Raw genomic sequence first — 26,724 nt, forward strand, 5'->3', positions numbered from 1 at the left:
TGAAGATAATACAGCTGAAACCTTTAAAGTGAAAAACATTTGCTCTGTGGTAAAAACATGTGCCTTCCCTCTTGTATAGCACTATACACAACTGCCTTGGTTTTCATTAAAATTCCATTAGCTTCCTCATGATAAAGAGGACATCAAGACTTACGTTCAATCAATTTCTGGATGACCTCATATCTCTGTTCTTGCTTACGATTATATCGTAAGTATACACACAGTGTTCGAGCAGCTGCTCTTTGGACAGGTAGGACATTCTTCAAGAGAGAGAAAACATATTTCATGCTACAAGGGACTATATAAGTAATCAAACATACAAGTTGTTAACTGATGAAGAATAATGGCTGAAGATGAAAAAATAGAAAGTAATAAAGCATCAATAAAATGTTTCAGAAATGAGGCTGGAATAAATTCAACTTAAGGTTGGTCTTCTCCAATAAAAAGTCTTATCAAAATCTGAAACTTGAATTTGTATTGTTTTCAAAAGTGGTATGACACCAGACTATTAATTATCAAATCATTCAACAGCTGGTCTAGTTTTTATTGAATATATTGTACTCTGGAGCTTCTTTTATTTCCTTTACCAGGAAACATATTCTAAGATCACTTAAATTTTTTCTACAGGAACACCATCCCAGTAGGGGGAAAAACAAGTTTTTATTCTTTTAATGAACACCTAAATCAGGTTGTGGGGTAGTGGTGGGGAGAACATGTTATACAGATACAAAAGTCAATATATTTTATTTGTTATTGAAATGAATGGAGCAGGATTTGTAGATAAGCAAACTGTATGTGAATGTCTGAATCTGGAATGTGCAGCAAACAGTAAATGGAGATGTATGTATTTTATGCCTTGCTTTCACTTATTTTTAAATTAGCATATTTAGATGCAAATTTGAAAGGGTTTTTTTGGCTTTGTTTTGTGTTACCCTGGGCAATTATTAGAGTTTAGATGGTATTCTATATGCATGGAACATCTGATGTTTTTATGTTTAATTTTGTAAAGTTAATTGGATTATTCAGTAGTTAAACATAAATACATTTAAGCCTAATGAGAAGCATATATTAAGTTTCAGGGCAGAAGTTAGTTTCCTTATTATTTATTTAACTGGGTTTATAGGCCATGCCAAGCAGAACTGACTATGAGTGGCATATTTCCTCTCTGTAAATTGGGATAAAAATGAAACTAAAATACAGATCATACAAAATATAATCAATAAAATTGCATATACAAAATCATGGGAATAAAATGCAATCACCCAGACACAATTAAATTTATTTCCACTGCTAGAGAGACAAACAAATCATTCAGCCTGCAGCCTACTTGAACAGCTGTCTTAATAGACTATCTGAATATCAAAAGGGAAAGGACCATTAGAAAGTTGTGGGAAATGCTATTCCAAATGAGGGGCAGCAATAAAGCAAGCATGCTTCTGCAGAACCTGCAGATGACAGTCCCTGAGATAGGCAACATGGAAAGACCCTATCTTACTTCATCTTATCAGGTGGGCAGATGTTATTGAAGAAGGTGGTCCCACAGATATCCAACCCTGAACTACAAAGGTCTTTAAAGGTGACAACCAGCATCTTGAATTGCATGCAGAAGCCAACTGATAACCAGTGCAGCTTTCAAAGCAACAGTGTTATATGGGTCCATTAGGAGCACCCATGACTAGTTGGGCCACTGCATTCTATACCAGCTCTAGCTTCCAAATGCTGTTCAAGGTTAGCTTGACATAGAACACACTGCAATAGTCCAAGCGAGAGGTGACTAAGGCATGAGTGACTGTGAGTAAAGCCTCCCATCCAGGAGCAGTCATAACTGGCACACAAGGTGGAACTGTGAAAAGGCTCTCCTGGCCACAGCTGCCACCTGCTTCTTAACCAGGAGCTGTGAATCCAGGAGGACTCCCAAGTTATGAGCCAGTTTAGTACAAGGGAATATGACTCCAACCAGAACTAAAGATAGAATCTCTCTGGAGTTGGATGGCTTATGAACACAGAGCCACTCCGTCTTGCTGGGATTAAGCCTCAACCTGTTCCTCCATAACCAGACTTGAACAGCCTGCAGTCATCTGGATAGCACTTCAACAGCATCACCTCTTCAGCACCAAGTTGAGATGTAAAGTTAAGTATCATCAGCATACTAATGATACCTAATCCACATCAGCAGATGTCATTACCCAGTGGCTTCCTGTATGTATTAAACAGGAGTGGGGAGAAATCAAATCTTATAATACCCCAAAACTGAGGAGCCTGGAACTTGATCTCTCCCTCCCCCATCATAGCCAAATGGAACCACTCCTTCAGAAAGGAGAACCACTGCAGGACAACATCAGCCACTCCTAATTACCTAAGCAGGGCTAGAAGGGTAGCATGATCAGTCATATCAAAAGCTGCTGAGAGATCAAGCAACACTAGGAAAATCACATTCCCCCTAACCCAGCCTCACTAGAGGTCATCCACAAGTGCCGTCAATGTCAGCTCCATGTTATGACCAGGTCAGAAATCTGACTTAAACAAATTAAATAATCTGCTTCCTCCAGGACCCTGTGGAGCTGCAGCCCCACCACTTTTTCAACACACTTCCCCTTGAAAGAAAGGTTGGAGATTTGTCCAGAATGTCTGGGTCAAGCAATGGCTTCTTGAGGAGTGGGTACATCACTGTATCTTTCAAGGAGAATGGCAGCATCCCCTCACTCAAGAATGCATTTACCTCAATCCTAACCCAGGTCCTGTCACCTTCCTGGAAGCGTTTGTCAACCAGAAAGAGCAGAGATCTAAACTACACACGGCAGAGCCGATGCTGCAGAGTACCCTGTCCACTTCCTCAGGACTCACAGGATTAAACTCATCCCAAATAACCTGGCAAGACGATGTCTCAGTCACCTCTTCTGGACTTGCCCAGCTAGCATCTAACTCTGAGCGGATCTGAGCAACTTTGTCCTCCAGATGGCTGGCAAACACCTCACAGCGGCCCAATAAATGATCTTCCCGCCCGTCTTTCCCCAATAGGGTCCGGGTCACTCTGAAAAGGGCCGCTGGGCAGCAGTCTGTGAACGCAATAAGAGCAGAGAAATAGTGACGTATTAGCATTCTTCATAGTTAAAAAAAAAAATCTCTGAAAAACTTGGGGGGATTTATGTTCTATATTCTTAAATTTATTTGTTCACAATTATAGTGCATATTTATTTCTACTATGAAGTCCTACACACTTATGTGTAAATAATGATTATTTCCTGTAAATTTATTTTAAAAGGGCCCTAGAAATTCAAATCATAATCTCATATATATACACACTATACATATTAAAAGCTGTGCATGATTCAAAAATGATTCAGAAAAAAATAGTTGGAACTCATATGATGTGGTTGCTTTAATAACAGAGATAATGCATATATAATATACATATATCATATGTATGTGGAGATATATATATATGTATATGTATATACACACACACATGCATACACATACACACGTGTGTAAGGTGTCTTTTTACTTTAAACCATGAAGGAGGACAAACCTTCCTGTGTTTGAGCAATCTCTCTATTATGCTAGCCTGCTTGGTAAAAGGCAAGTGTTTTTATTAGCTTCTTGCAGACTAGCAAAAAAGAATGGAGACTAGTATCTTTTGTAAAAAAGGAAAAAAAGAGCAGTAAATGTAGCAATTTGAATTTCATTATCATGAAAATTAATGTATTTATGTGTGCATTTTTTAAAAGGATTTTTAGTTGCTAACCGCATTATAAAAAGTAGATTTCAGTTCTTAACTGCATTCTGGTTCATTTGAGGTACTGCATTTTGTACACTATACAATTAGCATAATGGTGTATGTGTATGTATACGCATACATATGCATATGTGCATAGATAAAGATACAAATTATATAGTTCCAAACTTTCTGTCTTTCTGCTATTGTACTGGCCTTCCTGCTGTGTAGCAGCTTTCCTGCTTGAGCTGTTTGATGTTGCTGCTGGGTTGGCAGTGGAGTCTCCTAGACTTGAGGCCCTGTCTTTGCTTGGTACAGAATCTAAATCAGTTTGGGAATTGGCCATTGTGGACCTTGATGCAGATCATCAAGCGCCTGATAGACACACACACACACACAGAGCACGCGAGCAAGAGAGAGAATCTGGTCTTTGCCCTGGGGCAATTGTGACATGAACTGAGGATGGAGGACATAAACATCTATCTCTTATCATGGTTAGATCACTCTCTGATTGATTTTTGAGTTCGCTGGTGCTGCTCCTCTTTGTAGGGAGGAGGGACTTATTTGATTGGTCCAGCCTAGCACCTAATAGGCCCAACTGGATTTCAGAGGGTACTTAGGAAGTTTCCTGAGGATCTGATGGGCAGTTCGGCCAAGGCCTTAGTCACTACTTGGAATGAGTGAGCGATGCTGGCCCTGGATCAGATTGCTCCTGAACAGCCTCTCTCTGAACATCAATCCTGAGGGATTTCTTGGTTTATAATAGAGTTGCTGGAGAAAGACAAAAAGCAAGTCTGAACGAACACATGTATGTTCCTACATTAAGGATATTTTTATTATTAGAATGGCAAAATATAACTATTTTTCTGCTCTTATTGCATTGGTGGATTGCTATTTGGTGACCCTGTTTAGAGTGATCCAGTCCCTACAACAGAGGAAGGGTCTGAAGAACACCTAAAGGGTTGCTGTTAAGATTATTCTAACCATCTGACAGATAAAATCACTGAGATCTGAACTGGACTCTGGCTGGACAATCCATCTGAGTTGCCTGAATCTTGCTCTGTTCTCCTATCTGTTAATGCAACCACTTGTAAGTTAAATCCATGTCCTCCTGATTAGTCAAAGCCATCTGGGTGATGAAGTTCGGTTGGATCCATGCAACAGTGAATTTATCCTTGAGTGACAGAGTAGGCCCATGTGCTTTGAAGGAGATGATAGTGTCCTCCTTTCTCAGGAAACCATTGCTGGACCCAAGATGTTAGATAATTTTTAACTAGTCTTTAACTAGTTCCTTTTTTAGGGAAGGCTGTGGAGAAAGAGGTCAAACTGCAACTTCAGCAATTGCTGGAGGAAATGGACTATCTGGATCTTTGTCAGGATTCAAGCCAGGTTGAAGTACTGATATGGCTAGCTAGCTAGCTAGTTATTTATTTATGCATGCCACAAGATCTTAGATGCTATAACTCTGGGTGGTTCACCCCAACAGCAATAAAAACATAAAAGAAACAATACAAACCAGCATCCAAAAAACAATTTCTGGTGCTTTTCACGAACACCCCTCAATGTATAAACATCATAATCACTGGGATCCAACTTTACTATATTCCCAACAACTGGAGAAGCTAGCTTTTTAAGGCCTTCCAGAAGGCTGGAACAGTGGGCCCTGCTAGATCTCAGGGGGGAGAGTATTCCACAAGGCAGGGAATACTATTGAGAAAATCTGCTTCCTAGGTCCTGCTAGATGACATTTAACAGAAGAGACCTGGAGCATGACCGCCCTATCCAATCTGGTGGAGCGGGCAGATACCGCCAGGAAGAGGCAGTCTTGTAGATAACCTGGCCCTGTGCCATGCAAGGCTTTAAAAGTGATAACCAGAACCTTGAATTGCCCTCAAAAGGAAACTGGAAGCCAGTACAGCTCATGTAGCAAGGGTCTAACATAGGCAATCTGAGGGGCACATGAAATTGCATGGGTTGCTGTATTCTGGAACTATTGTAATTTCTGGATGGTCTTCAAGGGCAGCCCCGTGTAGAGCACATTGCAGTAATCCAACTGGGAAGTGACCAAAGCATGAGCGACTGCGAGATCATCTCCTGAGTCAGGAATGGGTACAATTGGCATGTGAGATGGAACTGGGCAAAGCCCTCCTCCCTCCATGGCAGCCACTTGCTCAAGTTTAGGAGGTCCCCCAAACTGCCCACCAGTTCTGCCCAGGGGAGTGCTATCCCACTGAGAGTCAAAGATGACACCTCTCTGGATCCAGTTGGGGCATACACTGAAAGACTCTGTCTCATCGGGGTTGAGTCAAAGCTGATTCCTCCCCATTCAGAACCTCACAGTCTCTAGGCACTGGGCCAGCACCATCTGCGTGTCCAGAGGTGAAGATTGTATAACTAGGTATTATCAGCATATTTATGATACTGCACCCCATGCCACTCAACAACCTCACCCAGTGGTTTCATGTAGATGTCAAAGAGGAGCAGGGAGAGACCCAAGCCTTGAGGCACCCCACACAAGAAGGGTCTATGAAAGAGGAAAGGTTGGAGACTGGACTAAATTTGTCCAACACTGTTGAGTCAAAGGAGGGTCTCTTGAGAAGGAGATGCATCACCACCCCTCCCACAAGGAGACATTAACTGTTTGGACCCCACCACCTGCCACCTCATGAGAGGGCCTCAACCAACCAGGAGGGGCATGGGTCCAGAATACAAGTGACCAAACTCACAGCAGCAAGGACTCTGTCCCCTTCCCTCAGGATTGATTGGTTTAAATTCCTCCCAGATAACCAAGCTCAGACGAGCCTCAGGCACTTTCATAGGATCTGCCCAAATGAAGTCCAACTCCAAGCAAAACCTAGCAACTTTGTCCAACAGATACTGAGAATATTCCTCAAAGTGGCCCTGCAAAGCACCTTACCAGAAGGGACCTGATTATCCAAAAACAGGGCCACTGTCTGGCTGTCTGCAGACACAGTAAGAACAGAAAAGTGACCTTGCTTTGCCACTCTCATTACCCCAAGGTAGGTCCTAATAAAGGCTCTTACCTGTGCTCTTTGTCTTTCACCAGTAGCACTCTAGATGTCTCTCCATCTCCTGGAGCTCCACAGTAAATATAGGAGCTCAATGGGATCTGCGATCACCAAGAGTCTGTACAAGTACAATCTGGTCCAAGGCCCCTGCAACATGCTCATTCCATGCTGCGACTGAGGCCTCAGCCAAACTATAAGCCTGAGTTTTAGGAATAACCTAAACTGGGTCCATATTGGGTCCATCAGTCTCCCGGGGTGGGCCAATCAAATAGGCCTACCTCCTTGTAGTAAGAGGCAGGCATACAAAACTCCAGGGCCAAGAGGGTGTGATCTGTCTATGGCAAGGGGCTGATGTTAACATACCTCAACCCCAGATCGCAAAACCACTACCATGAGACAAAAACCAGATCCAATGTGTGACCTCAGCTATGACTTGGGCCCTGAATAAATTGCACAAATCCATAGTTGCCCTGGTGGCCATGAATTCCTGAGCCACCTCTGACTCCAGATCTAAAGAAAGCAGACTAAAGTCCCCCAGGACTATAAGTCTGGGGAGCTCCACTGCCAACTCAGCCACAGAGTTAAGGAGCTCAGGCAGGGATGTAGCCATGTCGCAGGGAGTAAGGTAGGCAAGCAGCAGCCCCAAATGGTCCTTATACCCCAATTTCATGAATAGGATCTCACATTTAGATATGTCAGGGGCAGCACCCCTAAAAGTCACCAGAGATTGTTGGATAACCACAGTCATACCCCCATCCATGCCCTGATGCTGTGGCTGGTGCCATAGCTGAAACCCAGAAGGGCACATCTCTAAGAAGGGAACTCCCTCCTCTGCACCTAGCCAGGTTTCAGTGATGTATGCCAGGTTGGCCATCCCATTCACAATCAAATCACGGATGAGATGAGCTTTATTACAAGCCAACCTAGAATTAAATAGCAGCAGCTAGAGGCCAGAGCTATTGATGACACCAAGTCTTGGGGCTGAGTACAGGAGACTGGAACATGGTATTGGTATTAGATACTGAGATCACCCTCCCCAGGAGTGGCCCACCCCATCTCCTGCCATATCTCCCCATGCCTGTTACCATGATATTGTGCCCTGCCCTCTCCTCCTCTCACTATCCAACCCCCACCCCCTTGTCCTTTTACCCCCAAGTCGAAGGGACCATGTACTAACACAAGCAGTGCAGAACAAATAAACTTTCATGTAACATTCACTATTTAAAGCCTAGGCCACACCTCTATCCCTTACCACCCACTCTACCACACTTCTTTCCATTAATTACTCTTGTAGATGAACTCTCATAGGACCGAGGGAGAGGTAGTTTAACTTTCTTGGTCATTCTTAATATCTCAGTGGTTTTCAATACTACCAATCATGGCATCCTTCTGATTGGCACCAGGAGTTAGGAGTGGGGGGTACTGAGCTACAGTGGTTCTCCTCCTTCCTCTGTGGATGGTTCCAGTTGGTATTAGTAGGAGAGAAGAGCTCAAACCTGAGGTTCTTACTGTGCAGGATTCCTTAGGGCTTAATGCTCTCCCCACTCCTATTTAACATTTACATGAGATCAGGGGTGAAATTATCCAACAGCATGGGATCAGGTTTCATCAATATGCCCATGATACCCAGTTATCTATTTCAACCTGTGCCAAGCAGGTGATGCTGTAGAGGTCCTGTCCCAATGCCTGGAGGCTGTGATGGGAAGGAACAGGCTTAGATTTAACCTTAGTTAGACCTAGTGGCTGTGGCTTCAGAATCTTCTGCTCCTGGATATTGTCCAGCTTTAGTCCTGGATGGGGTACACTTACCCAGATGGAGCATAGCTTGGGGTCCTCCTAGACATGTAGTTCTTGCTTGAAGAGCAGGTGGCTGCCATGGCTAGAAGTGCCTTTGTGCAGATTCATCTTGTATGGCAACTATGGCCTTTCTTGGATTGGGAGTCCCTTATCATGGTAACTCATGGTTCAGTCACCTCTTGTTCAAAGTATTGCAATGTCTCTACCCTTGAAAACCACTCAAAAACTTCAGCTGGTCAAGAATGTGTCAGTGCAAGTTTATGAATGCATTTCAGTATATCCATGTAGCAATACAAAAGCACTAACTGCACTGGATACCAGCTGGCTTGCAGGTACAATTCAAAGTATTGATCACAATCACTAAAGCCCTTCATGGCTTGGGGCCTGATTATTTATGGGACCACCTCTTTCCAATTGTCTCTGCCCATTCCATAAAATCTGACAGGGTTGGCATATTTGAAGTCTGCTCCTTGAAGAAATGTTATCTTATGGGACCCTGGAAGCATGCCATCTCCATCACTGTTCCTGCTCTCTGGAACAGCATTCCTCCAAAGTCCACAGAGCCCCAACCATGTTCTTCAGAAAGGTCATAAAACCTGGCTCTTCCAGCAGTCCTGAATAATTTTGTGTACCTCCCACGACTGTTTTAAGATCTGTTGTAAGATCCCTAGGCAGTTGTTTGCTATTTAGTTCTTTTACTGGTACATTTTTTTTAACCTGTCCTGTATGCCGCTTTGAGTCACTTGACAATTAGGTGGCCTTATAAAACCAATCAATTAATTTTAAATTCAAAAACAATTTTATGGTTCCACAGACACTAATCTAATCACAGGCATCCTGGAATCTATGGTGCTAGATTGTAATCTCTGATGTAAAACTACAGGACATGACAAATGGTAAATCGGAATTAAAATGCAAAATAATTCTTTCTCAGAATTATTTTTGTGGGCTAAATTATAAAGCCAATATTTATTCCTTACATCTCTCACTGATGTTGGATTGGAACCTAAACAGACTGTTCTGCACACAAGGTGCTTCTATCATCTATTGCTACCAATTCTTTTCTAGCCCATCCAAGAGACTCTCCTGACTTCTATAGCATTACAAGGATGGAAACCGAAACCAGTGCTCCTGAACAAAGAAGAGGTCTTGCTAATCCCTGCCTCTTTATATTTCCTCACAATGATTCATCCTATCTGAGTAAGCAAACAGGCATCCTACCACCCCAAAATTCTCCTCCAACTCTGATGTGTAATATTTATGCTTTTCTATACCACATGGATGATCTAAGCAGTATCAAAATGCTGTTAATAAATGATAATAAATTAGAACTGATTTGCAGTATTGTATTTTTTTTTTTCAAAAGACCAATTTTTATTTCAGAATAGGAATAAACTAATTGTGGTTCAGCGTTAGCAACCACATTTTTTTTTTTTAAAACTGAAGTATCAGTTTTTTTCATTATCTTCCAAATGGTCTCTAAACCTGACAACAGGAATTTCTATAGAATAGAAGAAGCAGAACAATCTCTCCAAATTCTTTTTCTCCCAAGTAACAGAAATCCAATTCTACATACAGATATAGTTAGACTGTATACATCTTTGTACTGTTTTTCAACAATTAAGTTTCAATTTTGGGATTTGCAGTCCTGACTTATTTGGAAGTATCAGATGGAAACAAGCAGACAGAAACACTTTAAGGCTACAGGTGTTCAATATATACAACACTGGCAATTCATTAAAAAAATACAAATTAAACAAAATAATTCTAATTTCTCTGTACCTGATATACTTGTCTCAACACAGATTTATTTCAGTAGCAATCTAGATATTTTAATCTCTTGGAAAATGTTTTTAATACATTTAAAAAGAAATACAAAACACACACAGAGAGAAGGATCACTGAGAACTCACATTTGTCATAATGATTGTCAGCATTCTGTGCAAAAAGCGATAATAAATCTGATCACTTGAGATGACATGAGGCAAGCAGGCATACTTTTGTAATAGCTTCTCATGAGTCCTCCATTTTAAAGAGGTTGCTGCCCTCTGTTCAGCTCTTGTTAGTGCTGGAATTAACTCTGGAAAATTTAAAAACTGAAAGAGGAAAAATATTTGTTGGCTATTTTTTGGCATAGTTAGCCTAAGATATTAAATCAGGTTAGAATCCCCAAAATAGAGTAGCACAAACACAATGGTTAGTAGCATAGGGTTCATAATCACAAAGCCTTATAGTTTATGTCCATCAAATTATCTGACGTTGCTGACAGTAAAAAAATCCCAAAACCTAAGGCTGATATTAGCATATGGGCAAAATCATCCAGATGAAGCTAGTTCTTTAGATATTTGGCTCCAAACTATTTTGGATTTATTCATCCTTTATTATGTATGCTATCAGTCATTTAAATCAGTGCTATGTGTTCCTAGCAACCGGCTTATGCTGTGAGTTCCCAGCCTACACCGATATGCACATTACCAAATTCTATACCAACCAAAGTTTTCAAACTATCTTTGAAACTTACATAAAATGCATAAAGTCAAACTCGGATTTAACTATGATGTGAGTTACCATAGCTAGAGCTGATCCTAAACTGGTAAACTGATGTTTCTGGTCACTTTTACTACCTGCAATATGCAGGAGAGAGCCAGAGCCTGAAAACTGCAGGGAACTAGTCTATCCAGGTTTTGCTGCATAGCTGCATAGCTTTTTCCAGTTCACTGTACATTTATTTTGTCTGATGTCAGTTACCAAGGGAGAGAATACCAGTAAAACAAAAAGCCAAATAAAAACTTTTTTACTAGCACTTGGGATTGCTGCCGCTCTCCCTTGTTTACTGCTGTCCCTGCCCTCCTCTTTCACTGGTGTAAATTATATTTTGTTTTCCCTCCTCCCTTAAGATTCCCAAGGATATTAAGAGAACCTGTCCTGGGAGATATATAGAGTATGGATCAAAGCTTTCCCCACAACACTGAAAATAAGGTACTCAAGGTTTACTCTCCCTCTCCATTAATGTAATCACAGTCTCACAAATGAAAGCAGAAATAGTAATATCTTCTAGGTGCTTTCAGGGTGAGAAAAATGATGGTGGACTTTCCTGTTTTGTTATTTAAAATATGATTCTGCTGGCAGAGTCATCTACTTTACCTTGTTTTCTGATCCACTGCTTTCTCCTCCAGTAGACAGAAGTTCGAGGATTTCAGGAAGGTGATTTATTAATGCATCTATCACCTAATTAAAAGATAATATATTACTTACATTTCCAAAACCTATCTACCTACCTAGTTGATCTGAGTGCAGAACTGCAGACTTAGGAAAGTATCCTGATCTAACACCCTGCAGAAGGCAAGGTCAGAAATGTCGTATGAAGAAGCAGGGTGTAGACAGTAAAGAGGATGACCTTGACGGAGAGAGGGAAGATCAAAGCAATAAAAAGGAAAAAATTGCTTGAGTCCAAACAATGGGGGAGAATTATGAAAACATCTCAGGCAGATACACCCCTCATTCACATGAATATAAAAGAGGGATCAGGGGAAACATAATCAGACTTGCAAGATTATATTGCTATAGCCAATCTAAATAAAAGTAGTTCTTAGTCTTCCAGGAGTCTATTTCTTGGCCTGGTCTGCTGTCTCACAGGGTTGACAAAAGGTATTTGGAACCAATAGTTGCTGGAACTGAAAAGTTAGAAATACCCATTCTTACCTGTAAAATAGCAGGAAGCAGTGGAGATGTTTCAATTAGTATCATATAAATTTGGGTGTCAGTTCATCTCTAAAATGCCTTGCAGCAGTGGCAAACAGTTCCAGGTAATGGACTAACTGACCAATCACCACTATGCCGAGTGCTTATCTATCATAGATTCCCACTTAAATTTTGGGGAGTTTCTTCCCTCCAAGAAACACAATTCTATAAACACAGTGACTTCTCTATTCAGTGCTTCATCTAAATCTCTCCCTTTCTGATTTAAGCCATGCTTCTACAATATTCATTGGAGAAGGCAAGTTTAAGAGGGAATATGATAGTACTCCATTATAGTTGTTCTGCTTTCCAGAATTTAAAAATATTAAAAATTATTTCTTTTTTGTTTTCCTAGTCTGAACATGCCCAGTCCCTTTCCTAGCCTGAATATGCCCTCCTTGCATAACTTCACCTTCTATTGCCTCACTCCATACATTCTGATTTAACAACATAATTTCTGGAACAAAACTGAGCACATCATACCAAAGGGAATCTTACTCAGCACTAATCATACTGACTGAACTTAACACTGATATCAAACTGGAGTGAGATCAAACTATTACATGCCCCTTTGAACAGTGATTTCTTTTGCAAATTCGAATTTATACATTTTCTATTTCTCCTGGGAAAGTGTTACAAGAGTTATAACTCATCACTTTCAGAAGACTCTACAGTGACAACATTCTCTGTCCTTTATGATTAGATCATGAGACAAACAGCTATGATTCATCCCTATGCTTCGACCCATCAAGAATTTTTTTCCTTTAATAAACAGTGTAACTTTATCTAACATAAGTAACAAATAGGTCATTACCTCTAGTGATTCATCCTGCAATAGGGCTATCAGTTCTTTATGTATTATATACACATCAGTATTTAAAAGCTTGGCAACCTGGAAAATCATGAAACAACAAAATACAGATATTAGTCCTTTTAATCTGTATTTATTTTTTAAAAGCAGAGTACCTTGAACAGGAAACACCTTTAAAGACTAAACCTATAATGCCAATATCCACACTTTAAGGCTGTGGAGGCAATATCCTTTCCTTACTATTTGCAATATAGCATTATATTGATAAAAACATAGAAAGGGGATGTAGTGGTAGTTGTATGCTTTGGAATTAATCTCTGAGATGCAGTTTGCTAGTTTATATAATCCATATATACTTTGAAAAAGAATTTTGCATGCTTTTGCCATGTACTTCCTATTAACTTAAAACACATGATCAGATTCTAATTCCCAGATGTATTAAATACTGTATTATTCAGTCTTTTGAGACTGACAAAATAAAGACAAAAATGAACAGTACCCATGTTACTTAACAGAGTCCAAAAAGAAATAAATGCTTCATTAAGAGAGGGAATAGTCTTGCCTGTCTTGAAAGTAGTAGTTTGTAGAAAAATTCCTAATGAAGGCATTCTGCTCTATGCTATTGTGTAATAACAAACCTTCCTTGTTTCGGTAAAGTATTTAAGTAAGCCACAGATTGATCAAGACTGACATAGATTATTTACACCCATTTCAGACCAATTTCTGGCCTATGTCTGAAGCTAAAAACTTCCTTATCAAAATGCTTGACTGACAGAAGAATTTGTATGAGACTCTGCTAACTCTCCTAGACCTCTCAACTAGTTTTCAACATCAATGCCCATATCATCATTTTAGATTGGTTTATACAGTTCTATTCCTTCCCAGTAGATAATTTTCAGTAATAATGTTGAGGTTCTATAACACTGTGAGCCCCATTTGATCTCCTATGCAATTTAAGACCTAAGTAAACTATGGGGGTATATCTGGAATACGATGCCATCAATAGGCTAATTCTTTTTCAGGCAGCAAAAGGTGGTGAAAGTTCTGAACAGGTTTCTGAAGTCAGGAGAAGTGAGGTTAAGTCTTTCTGAGTGGCTATATTCTTCACAGGTATAAATAAGCCAATGAACAACTAATACATACTGGGAGGGATTGTGCATGACATGCTAAGGATTCTCCTAATTTCTATTGTGCTTCTTACGGTATCTTTTCACAGAGGCAATTAACACAAAGGAAAAAAAAAACAATTAATTGATTTTTATACTCAGGTTGTAAAGCCAACTGTTTCAGAGAGTCCAGTTAAAATGGTCTGACACTGATAAAATGTAGAGACTATCGTATGTCTTTAGGTGAAATTAATGGAATTTACAGTATGGCTGTAGCTATGTTCATTCAGAGGTGTTTATAATTGTACTGACTTGTAAACCCACAACAAATTAATCAAGGTGCTAAAGTATTATTGCAGAGCATATGCTTGAAAGCACTGGAATAAAGTGTATGTGACAAACAATGAGAGGTGGAAAAAAAAGATAGAGAAAACATTTGTAGTTCATATTCTTATAACCTCTAGATTGGATCATTGCAATGCACTCTACCTGGGACTGCCCCTGAAGGTTATCTGGAAACTGCAGTTAATTCAGAAAGTATGATACATATATTATGGGTGCTGCATTGGCTTTGAAAGGGTGCAATTCAAGGTGCTGGCATTTACTCATTTTATTTATATTTATATATCACTGAAGGAAGTTTACATTAATTAAAAATATTAAAAACAGACAATTAAAAACATCAACATAATCCAAAAGCAAGAATCAAAATAATATAAACAATAATCACAATCATAATCATAATATATGTCTGAAAATGCCAGGGCAACACTGGACAACTTCAGCTTCCAAATGCTGCATGGGATAACTCTTGTATTGATGGTTTTTTGAAAAGAAGCCAGAGTTGGCACCAACCTAAGTTCCAGTAAGAAACTGTTATACAAAGTGAGACCATCACCATTCTTGATTTCACCTTTTCTAAGTCAGTTTTCTTCACCATTCCCAACTGGGATGAGCAAACTAGATAAGTTAGTTCTACCTGGAGGAAGAGGTTTCACAAGTACCCAGGAGCCATTTCTTTAAAGATCAAAACCAACATCTTGTACATTGTACTCTGAAACCTAGTGGAGCCAATGTAGCATCCATGATATAGGTCACATGACTGTAATGGTTCTCATCCATCACTGTGTGTGCTGTTGCATTCTATATTGTTTGCAGTTTTTAGATAGCCTTCAAGGGCAGCCTTGAGGAAAGGGAATTAGGCAAACTTCCCTTGGGAGAGAATTCCATAACTGGGATACTGCTACTGAGATGGCCTACTCCTGACAATCGCAGTGTGAACCAACTCTATCAATACAACCATAGGCAGGGCCTTGCCACTGATTTTAGAATGCACACTCAATGGTTCTTAGGGGAGGCAATCTTTTAAGTACTTTCAATAGGTTAAAATATGTATTTCAGTTAATTATAAACATGCCAAAATGAGATTCTATAGATAGATTTATTCAAATTAAGCCAAACAGTGTTTCCATAAGATACATTTCATTTCCTGACTTACTTCATAGAAGCTACTAGCCATAGTATGTCTGACTGGTACTTCAGGATCATGGCAGAGACAGAAGAATGTAGAGTACAGTTCCAAATTGAAATTTTTGGGATCCACAAAAATCATCATGGCCTAGGAATATAAACAATTTAGTATGCAATAAAGATTACTGTATACTGATATTATATTACATAAAGAAGGCTAATGACATTTATCCTTACTCTAGCAAGAATTCCCACAGTGGTGTCCTTGATCTATATGCTTCCCCCCTCCCCCGCCTCTGCTTTCCTATTTGCTCTTAAAAGATAGCTTGCAGAAACAAAATTTATAATCTGTCTGCTTAACTGGAGTAAGCAACAATGGTCATTGAATCAGGCAACCCTTCTTCCTCCTTTTAATCTACTCTTTGTCATAACAGGAAAAGGTTCAGCCCCACTAACCTTACTGTTCTCTGAATTAGGAGAAAATGTGTTTCAGAGAAACTCAGCTCTCTTTAAAATCAGAAACAGTTTCACAAATCTACCTTTTACACAACTACTGATAGATAAATGAAGGAGTGTTTCACTCACAGGTAAATTGTAAGCACAGTTCTTCCTCACTGATATATATTTCTTTTCCTGTTCTAGGGTTTGCAGCTGTATCTGGTTGTCATTGTGCCCATTTTCCTGTTCTAATCCCAGTGTACAAAGCTTCTTATAGAACTCCAAAAATCGCAAATGCTGCTCTGGTGTAAAAATTCCTTTAAACAAATAAAATGCTTATTCAGTATTTTATTTTCATAAATTGGTTAAAGAACAGCCTATCAAAACAGTGTAGCAGACATAATGAATTCAGGACTATCTTCAAATCTCTGCCATGCCAGGAAGTTAATTGACAATACTGGCAGATCTCACCTCCTCTTTCCCTAGCTGCCTCGTGCAATTGTTGAAAATTTCAGAGACACCAAATGTAACTTCTGAAAACACTTTCTATGTTAGTGTGAAGAAATGTAGATTTGACAAAACTAAATATTTTATTTTGTATCACTTTATGTTTGAAATTCAGCATTTGCAAATCAAAGAACCATAACAAGATAATCATCATGAACCTCTAATACGCTAAGGCTTTTCTCTTGGAATTGATCAACCCACATTTCGCAGTGCTAACAGCAATCTAATACTTTTCTGAGATATCAAGATAAGAATTACTGTATTCTGTATGATTTCAGTCATGTATTTCTATAACACATGAGGATTTACATCCTAGAAGTAAATAATATACTTCTAGGATGTAAATAAATATATTATATTATCTATAATATAATAGGAGTTAATCTTTCTTAAGGGCTCTTCTATAATGTATTAGAAGTATATGTATTATGAATGTATTATGTATTATGAATCTCTGAGGGGGAAAGCCCTGAAAGAATAAATTTTACTTTATTTTTAGATAAAACCTTAAAGCTAACTACTTCTCCTTAGTGTGGAACTAAATTGCTGAGAATATCTTGAACCACAATAAGAACAAATCATTCAACATCAGTTGAAGTAAAACAAGACTGCTCACTGGAACCACAATTGATTATGTGCCATCAAGTCAGTGCTGACTCTTAGCAACCACATAGATAGACTTTCTCCATAATGATCTGTCCCTAACCTGGTCTTTTAGGTCTTCCAATGGTGCACCCATTGCCACTGCAACTGAGTCCATTCACCTTGCTGCTGGTTGTCCTCTTTTTCTCTTTCCTTCTACCTTTCCCAGCACTGAGCCTTTTTCAGAGAGCTAGGTCTTTGCATAATGTGTACAAAATAGGATAATTTGAGCCTAGTCATTTGAGTCTTTAGTGAGAACCCTGGATTGATTTCTTTGATTATCAATTTGTTTTCTTCTAATAATGAAGCTAAAACTTAAATATTTTGGATACATAATGTGAAGGCAAGAGTCATTGTAGAAGACCCTTATGCTTGGAAAAACTGTAGGCAACTGAAAAAAGAGGCTGGCACAAAAGAAAGAAATGATTATACAAACATTATAAGCATGAGTTCAGAGGAACTCAAAGCAGCAGTTCTTGCCAGACAATTTTGATGAAATTATGCAAATTGGTTAACAAAGAGTTGAAAGTGACTGAGCAACTGGACAACAATTTTTACTGCAAGTAATGAAATTTTAATTAGTCCTAACAGTTGATGCTTTGATACAGTTTGCATTCCAAGACAAGAAGAAGTTTCATACACAGAATCCTCATCTTCTGAGGAGGCAGGTACGATTCACACAAAGACTACTTACATTATTAGCAGATCAGCAATTCTAATCCAAGGACAAGAGTCTATTATTTGTTGTATAGGCTGTTGTAATAGTATTTATCTGCACATTTAATTTATTTGATTTGTATCCCACCTTTCATTCAGGAGCTCAAGATGGCATGCACAGCACTTGCTTATCCCATTTTCCCCCACAACAATCACCCTGTGAAATAGGTTGGACTGAGAGAAATTACTGGTCCAAAGTCACACCATGAGCTTCTGTGGCTGAGGATAGGATTGAACCTGGGTCCAACATGACACTGGCTAATATATATAATTGAATGTATGTATGTATATATGTATGTATCATGTTAAGTTTTTACAAAAAAAAGAATAGGCACAGAATCCAGTGGCCAAGCAACTGGAAGGCATGTTCTGCCACTGCAGAACAATACCTCTTTTATGGTTGCAATATAGGTTGTCAGTAAGCTTCTGGGCCCAATTCAAAGTACTCATTATTACCTATAAGGCAGTGTATGGTGCAGCACCAGGTTACTTTAGGTCCATTCAACAGCTCCATCTGTTGAGAATGATTCTGCCCTTCCTATCAGCTCATGCAGAGCCTGCTTTAGATTCCACCTCCACGTGACGTTGGTAGGATGTGGGTTAAAAGGCAGGGCTTCACAGTTGTGCCTCATAATCTGTGAAATACATTGCCCTTGGAGATAATTTGGTCCTCCTCATTCCTGGCCTTCAGGAAACTTCTGAAAGCTTTTCTTTTTAGGGAAGTTTTCAGTGAAGGAAAATTTAATCTTCAAAACAATAGCCCCAGATAGACCTGTCCTCCATGAATTTATCCAATCCTCTCTTAAAGCCAACATATTTCATGGTAATGAATTCCATAGATTAATTATGCATTGTGTGAAGGTAGTTCCTTTTTCATTTATTCATTCTTAAATTTGTATGCCGCCCATTTCCCCCAACGGGTGACTCTGGGCGGCTCAAAGTTAAAATCAAAAACCCCATCAACAATTAAAAATACCCCATAAATAATTAAAATAAATTACTGTATTTTTCTGACTATAAGACGATACTTTTTTCTAAAATCCTTACGCTAAAAATTGAAGGGCGTCTTATTCAAGGAAGTAAGCCGAGGAGAGAACCGCGCCTGCAAACAGGCTTCCTCCTATTGCTAGCCTCCAATCAGAAGTGAAATAGCTTGTCTCTGCAAACAGGCTTCCTCCAATCACGAGCCTCCAATCACGAGTGAAACTGCCCATACTGTCTCTGCAAACAGACTTCCTCCAATCACAAGCCTTATGTAACTGACGTCAGCTGATGCTGAACAAACCAATTGGAGGAAGTCTGTTTGCAGAGACAAGCTGTCGGCAGTTTCACTCGTGATTGAATGTAATCAGTTATGCAAAAGAGCATGGAAATAGAGCTGCAGAGAGACGGTTTGGACCTCCTCCCACCGAGTGTATCAGGTCAATGTTACCTAATTACTAAATAAAAATGTGTTCTGCACTATCTTTAAAATATTGATTTCTTAATTTTGGGTTGGAAAAGTGGGGGTTGTCTTGTACATGGGGACATCTTATTGATGGAAAAATACTGTAATCCATTAAAAATCAAGTATAAAAAACAAACCCTGTACATAAATACTAAAAACATTCAAGATGATGGAGGGGGCAAGGTCAATCACCCCACAAGCCACCTCCACTGGTGCGAGCCCCCATCTGGCCCCCAGGCCTTCTGGCACAGCCAGGATTTCACCCCTTTCCTTAAGGCCATGAGTGTGGGGATACACCAGACTTCGGGAGGCAGATTGTTCCATAGGGCGGGGGCCACAGCAGAAAAAGCCCTCTGCCTAGACCCCACCAGTCGAAATTCCTTGACTGGTGGGGTCTGCAACATGCCCCTTCTGCTGGACTGAGTGGGGTGGGCTGAAGTAACTGGGGCAAGAGGCTCCTCAGATAACCTGGTCCTGTGCCATGAAGGGCTTTAAAGGTGATGACCAACACCTTGAACTGGACCCAGAAGCAAACTGGCAACCAATGCAGCTCATGTAACAGCGGTGTTATATGTACCCTCCTAGGGGCATTCAGAACTGTCCGCGCCGCCGCATTCTGCACCAGCTGTAGCTTCCGGATACTCTTCAAGGGTAGCCCCATGTAGAGTGTGTTACAGTAATCCAACTGGGAGGTGATCAGGGCATGAGTGACTGTGTGGAGGGCCTCCTGATCGAGGAAGGGGTGTAACTGCCACACAACACGAAGTTGCACAAAGGCCCTCCTAGCCACAACTGCCACCTGCTCTTCGAACAGGAGTCATGAGTCCAGGAGAGCCCCTAGATTACGCACCAGGTCTGTCTGGGGTAGTGCGACCCCATCAAGAACCAAAGATGATAAACTCCTAGATCTTGAGGCCCCCCATACCCACAGCCACTCCGTCTTACCAAGGTTCAGTTGAAGCCTGTTGTCCCCCATCCAGGCCCCTACAGCCTCCAGGCACCGTGAGAGGGTAGTCACAGAATCACTTAGGTCACCCAGGATGGAGATGTATAATTGGGTATCATCAGCATACTGATGATACCTCATCCCAGGGTGCCAGATGATCTCACCCAACGGTTTCATGTAGATGTTAAATAGGAGCGGTGAAAGCACTGAAACCTGAGGCACCCCAAAGCGTAGGGGCCGTGGGTTGGACCTCTTGCTCCCTATCAACACCGATTGGGTTCAGCCTTGGAGAAAGGAGCTGAACCAGTACAACACTGTGCCACCCAGCCCCAACTCCTGCAGCTGACCCAAAAGGTATTTTATCTATTTTAAATCTCCTAATCAGCTTCATTGTAGGCATCACATCCTACTATTTTGAGAGAGGAAGAAAAACTCCCTATCTACTTTCTCCATCCCCTACATGATTTTATACACTTCAATTGTCTCCTCCCAGTCGCATTTTTCCAAGCTAAAATGGCTTTTTCATAAGGCAGGTGCTAAACCTCCTAATATTTTTAGTTGCCCTGTTCTGTGCTTTTTTCAAGCATATTGACAATAATTGTATACAGTCATCTAGATACAGATATATCATAGGTTTATATAAAGTAATTACAATATTGGAATTTTTTTCCAAGCCCTTTTCAGTGCTGCCACACACTGAGTCAGCATCATCACTGTGCTATCCCTTTCTCTCCCTTTTTCTGGTTAGTTATTGACAAGTCATAGAAAGAAACTAAATACGAAGATATGAATAGCTCACTTTCGATTTAAACTGTTTGGGTCTTGTGTACAAGTTTAAACTGTTTGGGTCTTGTGTGGTATTCTCACTAGTGCAAAATTATGGTTTGTACTTAAAGCTCAGGTGAATGAAGTTTTCACATGACAGAAACTGACTCCAAGTATTCCTAGCAGCACCACAACACAATATTTCTTTCTCTATTTTGTTTTGGGTACTGACATTAGAAAAAAGTTTTCAAAAATATCTAGGAAATAACAGCTTAGATACTATTTTACTCTGTTCTTAACCATTTGAATGAGTTTTAAATGAATGTTGATAAATCATATATTTTTCTAACTCTATTATTATACTACGCATTTAAGCACATACTGATTAAAAATTCATATCAATACTATCATATCATACATTATCTGGGGGAAAAGTGGCAGATTATGTCATTTAATTAAATAATATTTTCCTTATTATATTTAATTGGATATTAAATGCTCTTTATTCCAGAAGTAAGCATAATCAGGATTGCAATGTTAAATGTTTCCAACCAGATATAAACAAATGCAGCACCCTTAAAATTGTATTGAGAACTTTTTAGTCATACCATATAGTCCATTACAAAGCTTCCCTAAATGAAAAGATAATGAAACCAGAATAGATTCATCTGCTTTAAAGGATTTTTCACAGAATGATTTCACTAATGGGAGAACAGTTTGACTTCTATCATCTGAAAAACAGAAAAGATAAGATTAGAAAGGTGATATACAATCAACATATGATTGAGCATTAGCATGTTGAAAACAGATCATGACAGATAGAGAAACAGCTGCAGAGCTAAAATCAATCTTACCTGCATCAAACATTTCTAACAGATTTACCAATGTTTCAAAAGCTGCAAGACGCACACTGCTGCCTTCATCCCTTGCTAATTCTACTAGTTCTGGAAGCACTACATTTTTTGTTAGCTCCGTCCTACAAAAAAGAAACATCAAACATGTAGGAGATAAACCATAATTGTCAGCTACTACACTAATCTATTTCTTCAGAAAAATGTGCATATTTAAACATGAGTAGAATTCACAAGTCAAGTAAGAATTAGTCCACTAAAATCAATGGGACTAGCTACTAAGTAGAGTGTTTATTTCATTTAATTTCTCAGTATTTCATACACAGTAGTATTTCATACACAAGAACAGTGCAACTGAGAGCAAAATTTAGTGTGTTAGAATTTGAATGATTTAAATGGTTTCAGTGGAGATTTGTTCTTAATTTGTCATCAGTTAAGTCAGAGAATTGTTGGCTTTCTAGTGAGAGCAGTAAACTGTTACACATGAGAGCACATGAAAAAGATGCTTTTCTAGATCTACTCCTCCCTTGAAATAACTGGATTAGTCCTTTTATGTGACAGAACCCTGTGTGTGTGTATGTGTGTGTGTGTGTGTGTGTGTGTGTGTGTATTCCAATGCTCATTGAAAACCATGACTTATGGCATCACCTGGAAACTCAAGGGAACAATCAGGATGATAGAAAAACAAATTTCTAATTCTGCAAGCTCAAACCTAACTTATTTTTTTACCTATGTCTCTCAATATGTCAGTTCCACCATTAATCTAGTAAACTGCAGTTTAGGAATAACTTTAAACCAAAGAGAAATCTTTAGCTCTTAACTAGCATAGGATGAAAATTTCAATTACTGCTCAGATAAAGCATACAGTCTCAGCACTTTTAGTGAACCACAACTACAAAAAAGAGCCTCCTACTGGCTGCATATGATATAGGCCAGAAAAACTCTGAGACTGAGATTTGGATCTGCCTTTCTTTAAGAGATCCTATTCTATATTAGTCATAAATAGGTAGTTTCATTATTTTCTTATTGTGGTAGTCAAGAAAACTATTACACTCTTTTGCCATTGATATTTAATTGTGTAGCTCTTATTGAAATGTACTTTAGGATTATTGTTTTTTCTTTTGACATACTTTCTTGTAAATTGTATGACAAAACAAGACCAAGGCACTGGTATACAGGTAGTCCTTGCTTAACTATCACAATAGGGACCAGAAAATTAATCGTTAAGAGGGGTGGTCGTTAAACAAGGTATCATGTGACCGCACCCAATTTTATTTTTTGCAGTGGTCGTTAAGCAAATCACTGTGATTAAGTGAATCATGTAGTTGTTAAGTGAATCACAGAGTTCCCCACTTACTTTGCTTGCCCAGAGCTGGCTGGGAAGGTCACAAATGGCGATCATGTGACCCCAGGATGCTGCAACCATCATAAGTGCGAGCTGGTTGCCAAGCACCCAGATCACAATCATGTGACCACAGGAGCACTGCAACAATCATAAGTATGAGGACTGGTCTTAAGTAGCTTTAGTGCCATCGTAACTTCGAACAGTTGCTAAACGAATGGTCGTTAAGTGAGGACTACCTGTATTCAATGCTATCAAAATACTGGTAATTATAATGGGTTAAGAGAGGATGCAACCAATGTCAGCATAATGTAAAAGTGTTCCCCATTATTTTGCCACATTTTATTTTTGCCAAATATAAACTACAGTACAAAAGATACTCCTTGGATGGGGGCAAAACACACTTGCTTTCTGCTGGAACAGCTGACTATAGCATTTCAAATAAAGGTGTCCATAATTTTTGAATTTGTAATATTTAATCTTGAATGTTGCTATAATAATTTTGAACTTAAAGCAGCTATTTCATGCTCAAAATATTTCTGAAATGGTCAAAATAGCTAATTTTCAACATGAAATGGGAAGTTTTGAGCTTGAAACATTTTGAATTTGAAATATTTTGCACACCTCTCGTCTCAAGAATGGAACCATATTTGGTCCCATTTCCATGGCATTACTGGCATCATTTTATTCAGTCACTTCACTAGTTTTATAATGGAATAAATTTCTCTCTGTGTAGTTTTTCAGGAACTATATAATAATTACTATCAGCTACAAAGAAACAATCTTTTGCAGCAGATAGTATAACTTTCAGTTTATATTCAGTTATAAAACATGATTCAATCCCACCCAGAACAACCAAAATGGAACTGTTTGAAGAAAGAGTAATGATAGCTGAGCCTCCAAAGGAGAGAGAGAAAGAGAGAGAGAGAGAGAGAGAAAGCTGATGGGTGCCACATATTAAAGAAATAAATAGCATATGATCATGAGTGGAGGGCATACATATGTCCCATATGCACAAGACAGCAATTAAAAAAAAAATTAAAACAAAATTGGTGAGCTTACTAAGAATACAGAATTATTTTTTTTAAAAAAAACCTCTACTACTTAGTTATATTAAAAGCAATACATTTAGTTGAACACAAATTGGTTTTATTTGCAGATGATATTCTTTTGTTTATTACTAAACCTCATACTACTATTCCAGTGTTGATGCAAATAATAAATACCTTTAGTAAAATAGCAGGATATTCTATTAATTGGTCCAAATTGAAACTGATGCTAGTAGGTGTAAATTTGGTTACCCATCCATTTAAGAAATATCAATTTTGTATTTGTACTGAATTTATTAAATATTTAGATATGTGCACACCAAAAGATATAAATCAATTAGTAACATCTAATATAAATAAAATATGTAAAGAGGTTTCTTTAAATATGGATAGATGGGAATCATTAAACTTCACCCTTTGGGGAAAGGTGAATGCTTTCAAAATGAATATCATTCCCAGATTAATTTATATTCTGAGAGGAATTGCTATTCAAATATCTGGAAAATATTTTCAGAAAATAAATTCTTTGTTTAGAAAAATTTTATGGGGTTCTTCAATTCCGAGAGTATCTTTACAGAAAATGCAATTACCAATCAATGAGGGAGGATTTGGTTTTCTGAATCTGGAGCTATATCATCAAGCTTACCTACTGTCAAGTATTAAATATTGGAAGCCAACGATTGATGTTAATTTTCTGATTTGGGCAACATTGGAATACACATCTATAACACCCTTGGTTGCATAGACAGTATTAGGATCCTCATACAACAGAACTCTAATATCTCTGGAAACAATTTTGTCAGTTAGAAAGCTATGGAACATATTGAATAATAAAAAAAGATTTGACCCTTTTTCCCATGCCAAATTGACTTTATCCCAACTTTTAAAAATGGGAAAAAGATGATATTGACACTAGACCAACTGATAGATGATGAAGATAAATTTTTAATATATGATGTGTTAAGAGATAAATATCATCTATCAGAGGTATCCCAATGGCAATATTTACAGCTACAACATTTGTTAACAACACTGTTTGGACCAGCAGCATTATCAGTTTCTGAGATACCTGAGATACTAGAACTTGTTAAATACTTTAGAACTAAAAAATCTACTATTAGTTTTTATAGATATTTGTTATCAATAAAGCAATTTGATATGCAGATGTTAAGGGATGAGTGGAATAAAGAACCAGAAGCTTCTATATTACCTAGACCTCGAAAGAGTGTTTTATCTTCTGCAACAAGTGTCAATGGATCTTAAACTATGACTTATACAACAAAAAATAATATTGAGAATTTACTGGACCCCATTACATTTGTATAGAACAGGATCATCAAAAACAGTATTTTGTTGGAGATGTAATAAGGACAATGCCTCTTTAAAGCAAATGTTTTTACAATGTCCTATACTAACTAAGTTTTGGGAGAAAGCAGTGGACTATATAAATACGATTGTGCAACGAAAGCTAAAATGTTTAGAGGATAATATTCTTTTGAACTATATGGAATTTGACATGTGGACAATGTAAGTGAATTCTCTGTGCCCTTACTATGGCCAAAAGACTGATATTGCAACATTGGAAAGATAAATATATGGCCCCATTCACTCTGTGGATTGAAGACCTGATCGCACTTGCCACTTATGAGCAGATTGCCTATAGACATAGACTTTGTATGGAAAAGTATAAGGAAATATGGGGCTCATTGACACAAAATACAGTAGGTTACAAAAAATGAGAGTTATATAAATGTATTGGAAATATACATGCATTTGAATAATAGTTACATTAGATAAATAAATATAGAAGTGTAACTATTTACTGTATACTGTAATTTACTTAATTACACTAAGTTTTTATTTTATTTTTTGTTCTTGTATTTTTGTCACTTTTTTGTAATGCCACCTTTTAATGTTTTCTTTCTTCTTCTCGTGTATTATTATTTTTGTGGGGGTTTTTTCCTTTTTGTTATTAATTAAAAAGCAATAAAATATTTTTAAAATATTTTAAATTTGGTCACTTAATGGCCACAAATTCCAATTCAAACCAGCATTTTTTCAATAATATTGATTTAATTTATTTATTCAGTGTATATCCCTCCTTTCTATTCTAGCAAGTATTCAGATATCTCATAAAATTAAAAAAAACAAAAACAAAAACAGAATCTACAAAGTCGAAAACATAAATTAGCAATTAAAAGCCAGGTGAAAGAAGTATACCTTTACAGATTTTCTAAATGCTGTGATAGGCCAAACACACTCCCCAAGGAGTGAATTCCATAGCTTGAGAGCAGGGCCAGAGAAGGCCCTATCCTACATTCTAGAAAAATAGACCTATGACAGTGGGAACATCT

At 38.5% G+C, this 26,724-nt stretch overlaps 1 protein-coding gene across 6 annotated transcripts in view; it reads right to left on the reverse strand.

Annotated features, from left to right (window-relative positions):
- PPP4R4 (protein phosphatase 4 regulatory subunit 4) overlaps positions 1 to 26,724 on the reverse strand; it is a 106,919-nt gene that overhangs the window by 20,693 nt on the left and 59,502 nt on the right. For all 6 annotated transcript variants that reach the window (XM_088145199.1, XM_088145201.1, XM_088145200.1 and 3 more), the window contains 8 exons: positions 21,983 to 22,104; positions 21,737 to 21,859; positions 16,252 to 16,421; positions 15,695 to 15,814; positions 13,094 to 13,171; positions 11,686 to 11,769; positions 10,455 to 10,637; positions 155 to 260 (listed from right to left, as the gene is read on the reverse strand). In XM_088145199.1, coding sequence (XP_088001325.1) covers positions 155 to 260; positions 10,455 to 10,637; positions 11,686 to 11,769; positions 13,094 to 13,171; positions 15,695 to 15,814; positions 16,252 to 16,421; positions 21,737 to 21,859; positions 21,983 to 22,104 — 986 coding nt within the window. The remainder of the gene's footprint in view (positions 1 to 154; positions 261 to 10,454; positions 10,638 to 11,685; positions 11,770 to 13,093; positions 13,172 to 15,694; positions 15,815 to 16,251; positions 16,422 to 21,736; positions 21,860 to 21,982; positions 22,105 to 26,724) is intronic.

The sequence above is a fragment of the Python bivittatus genome, unplaced genomic scaffold, assembly GCF_059951505.1.
Source record: "Python bivittatus isolate LINGU-HERP-01145 unplaced genomic scaffold, Pbiv_v1 ctg000480_np1212, whole genome shotgun sequence".
Lineage (NCBI taxonomy): Eukaryota > Metazoa > Chordata > Lepidosauria > Squamata > Pythonidae > Python > Python bivittatus.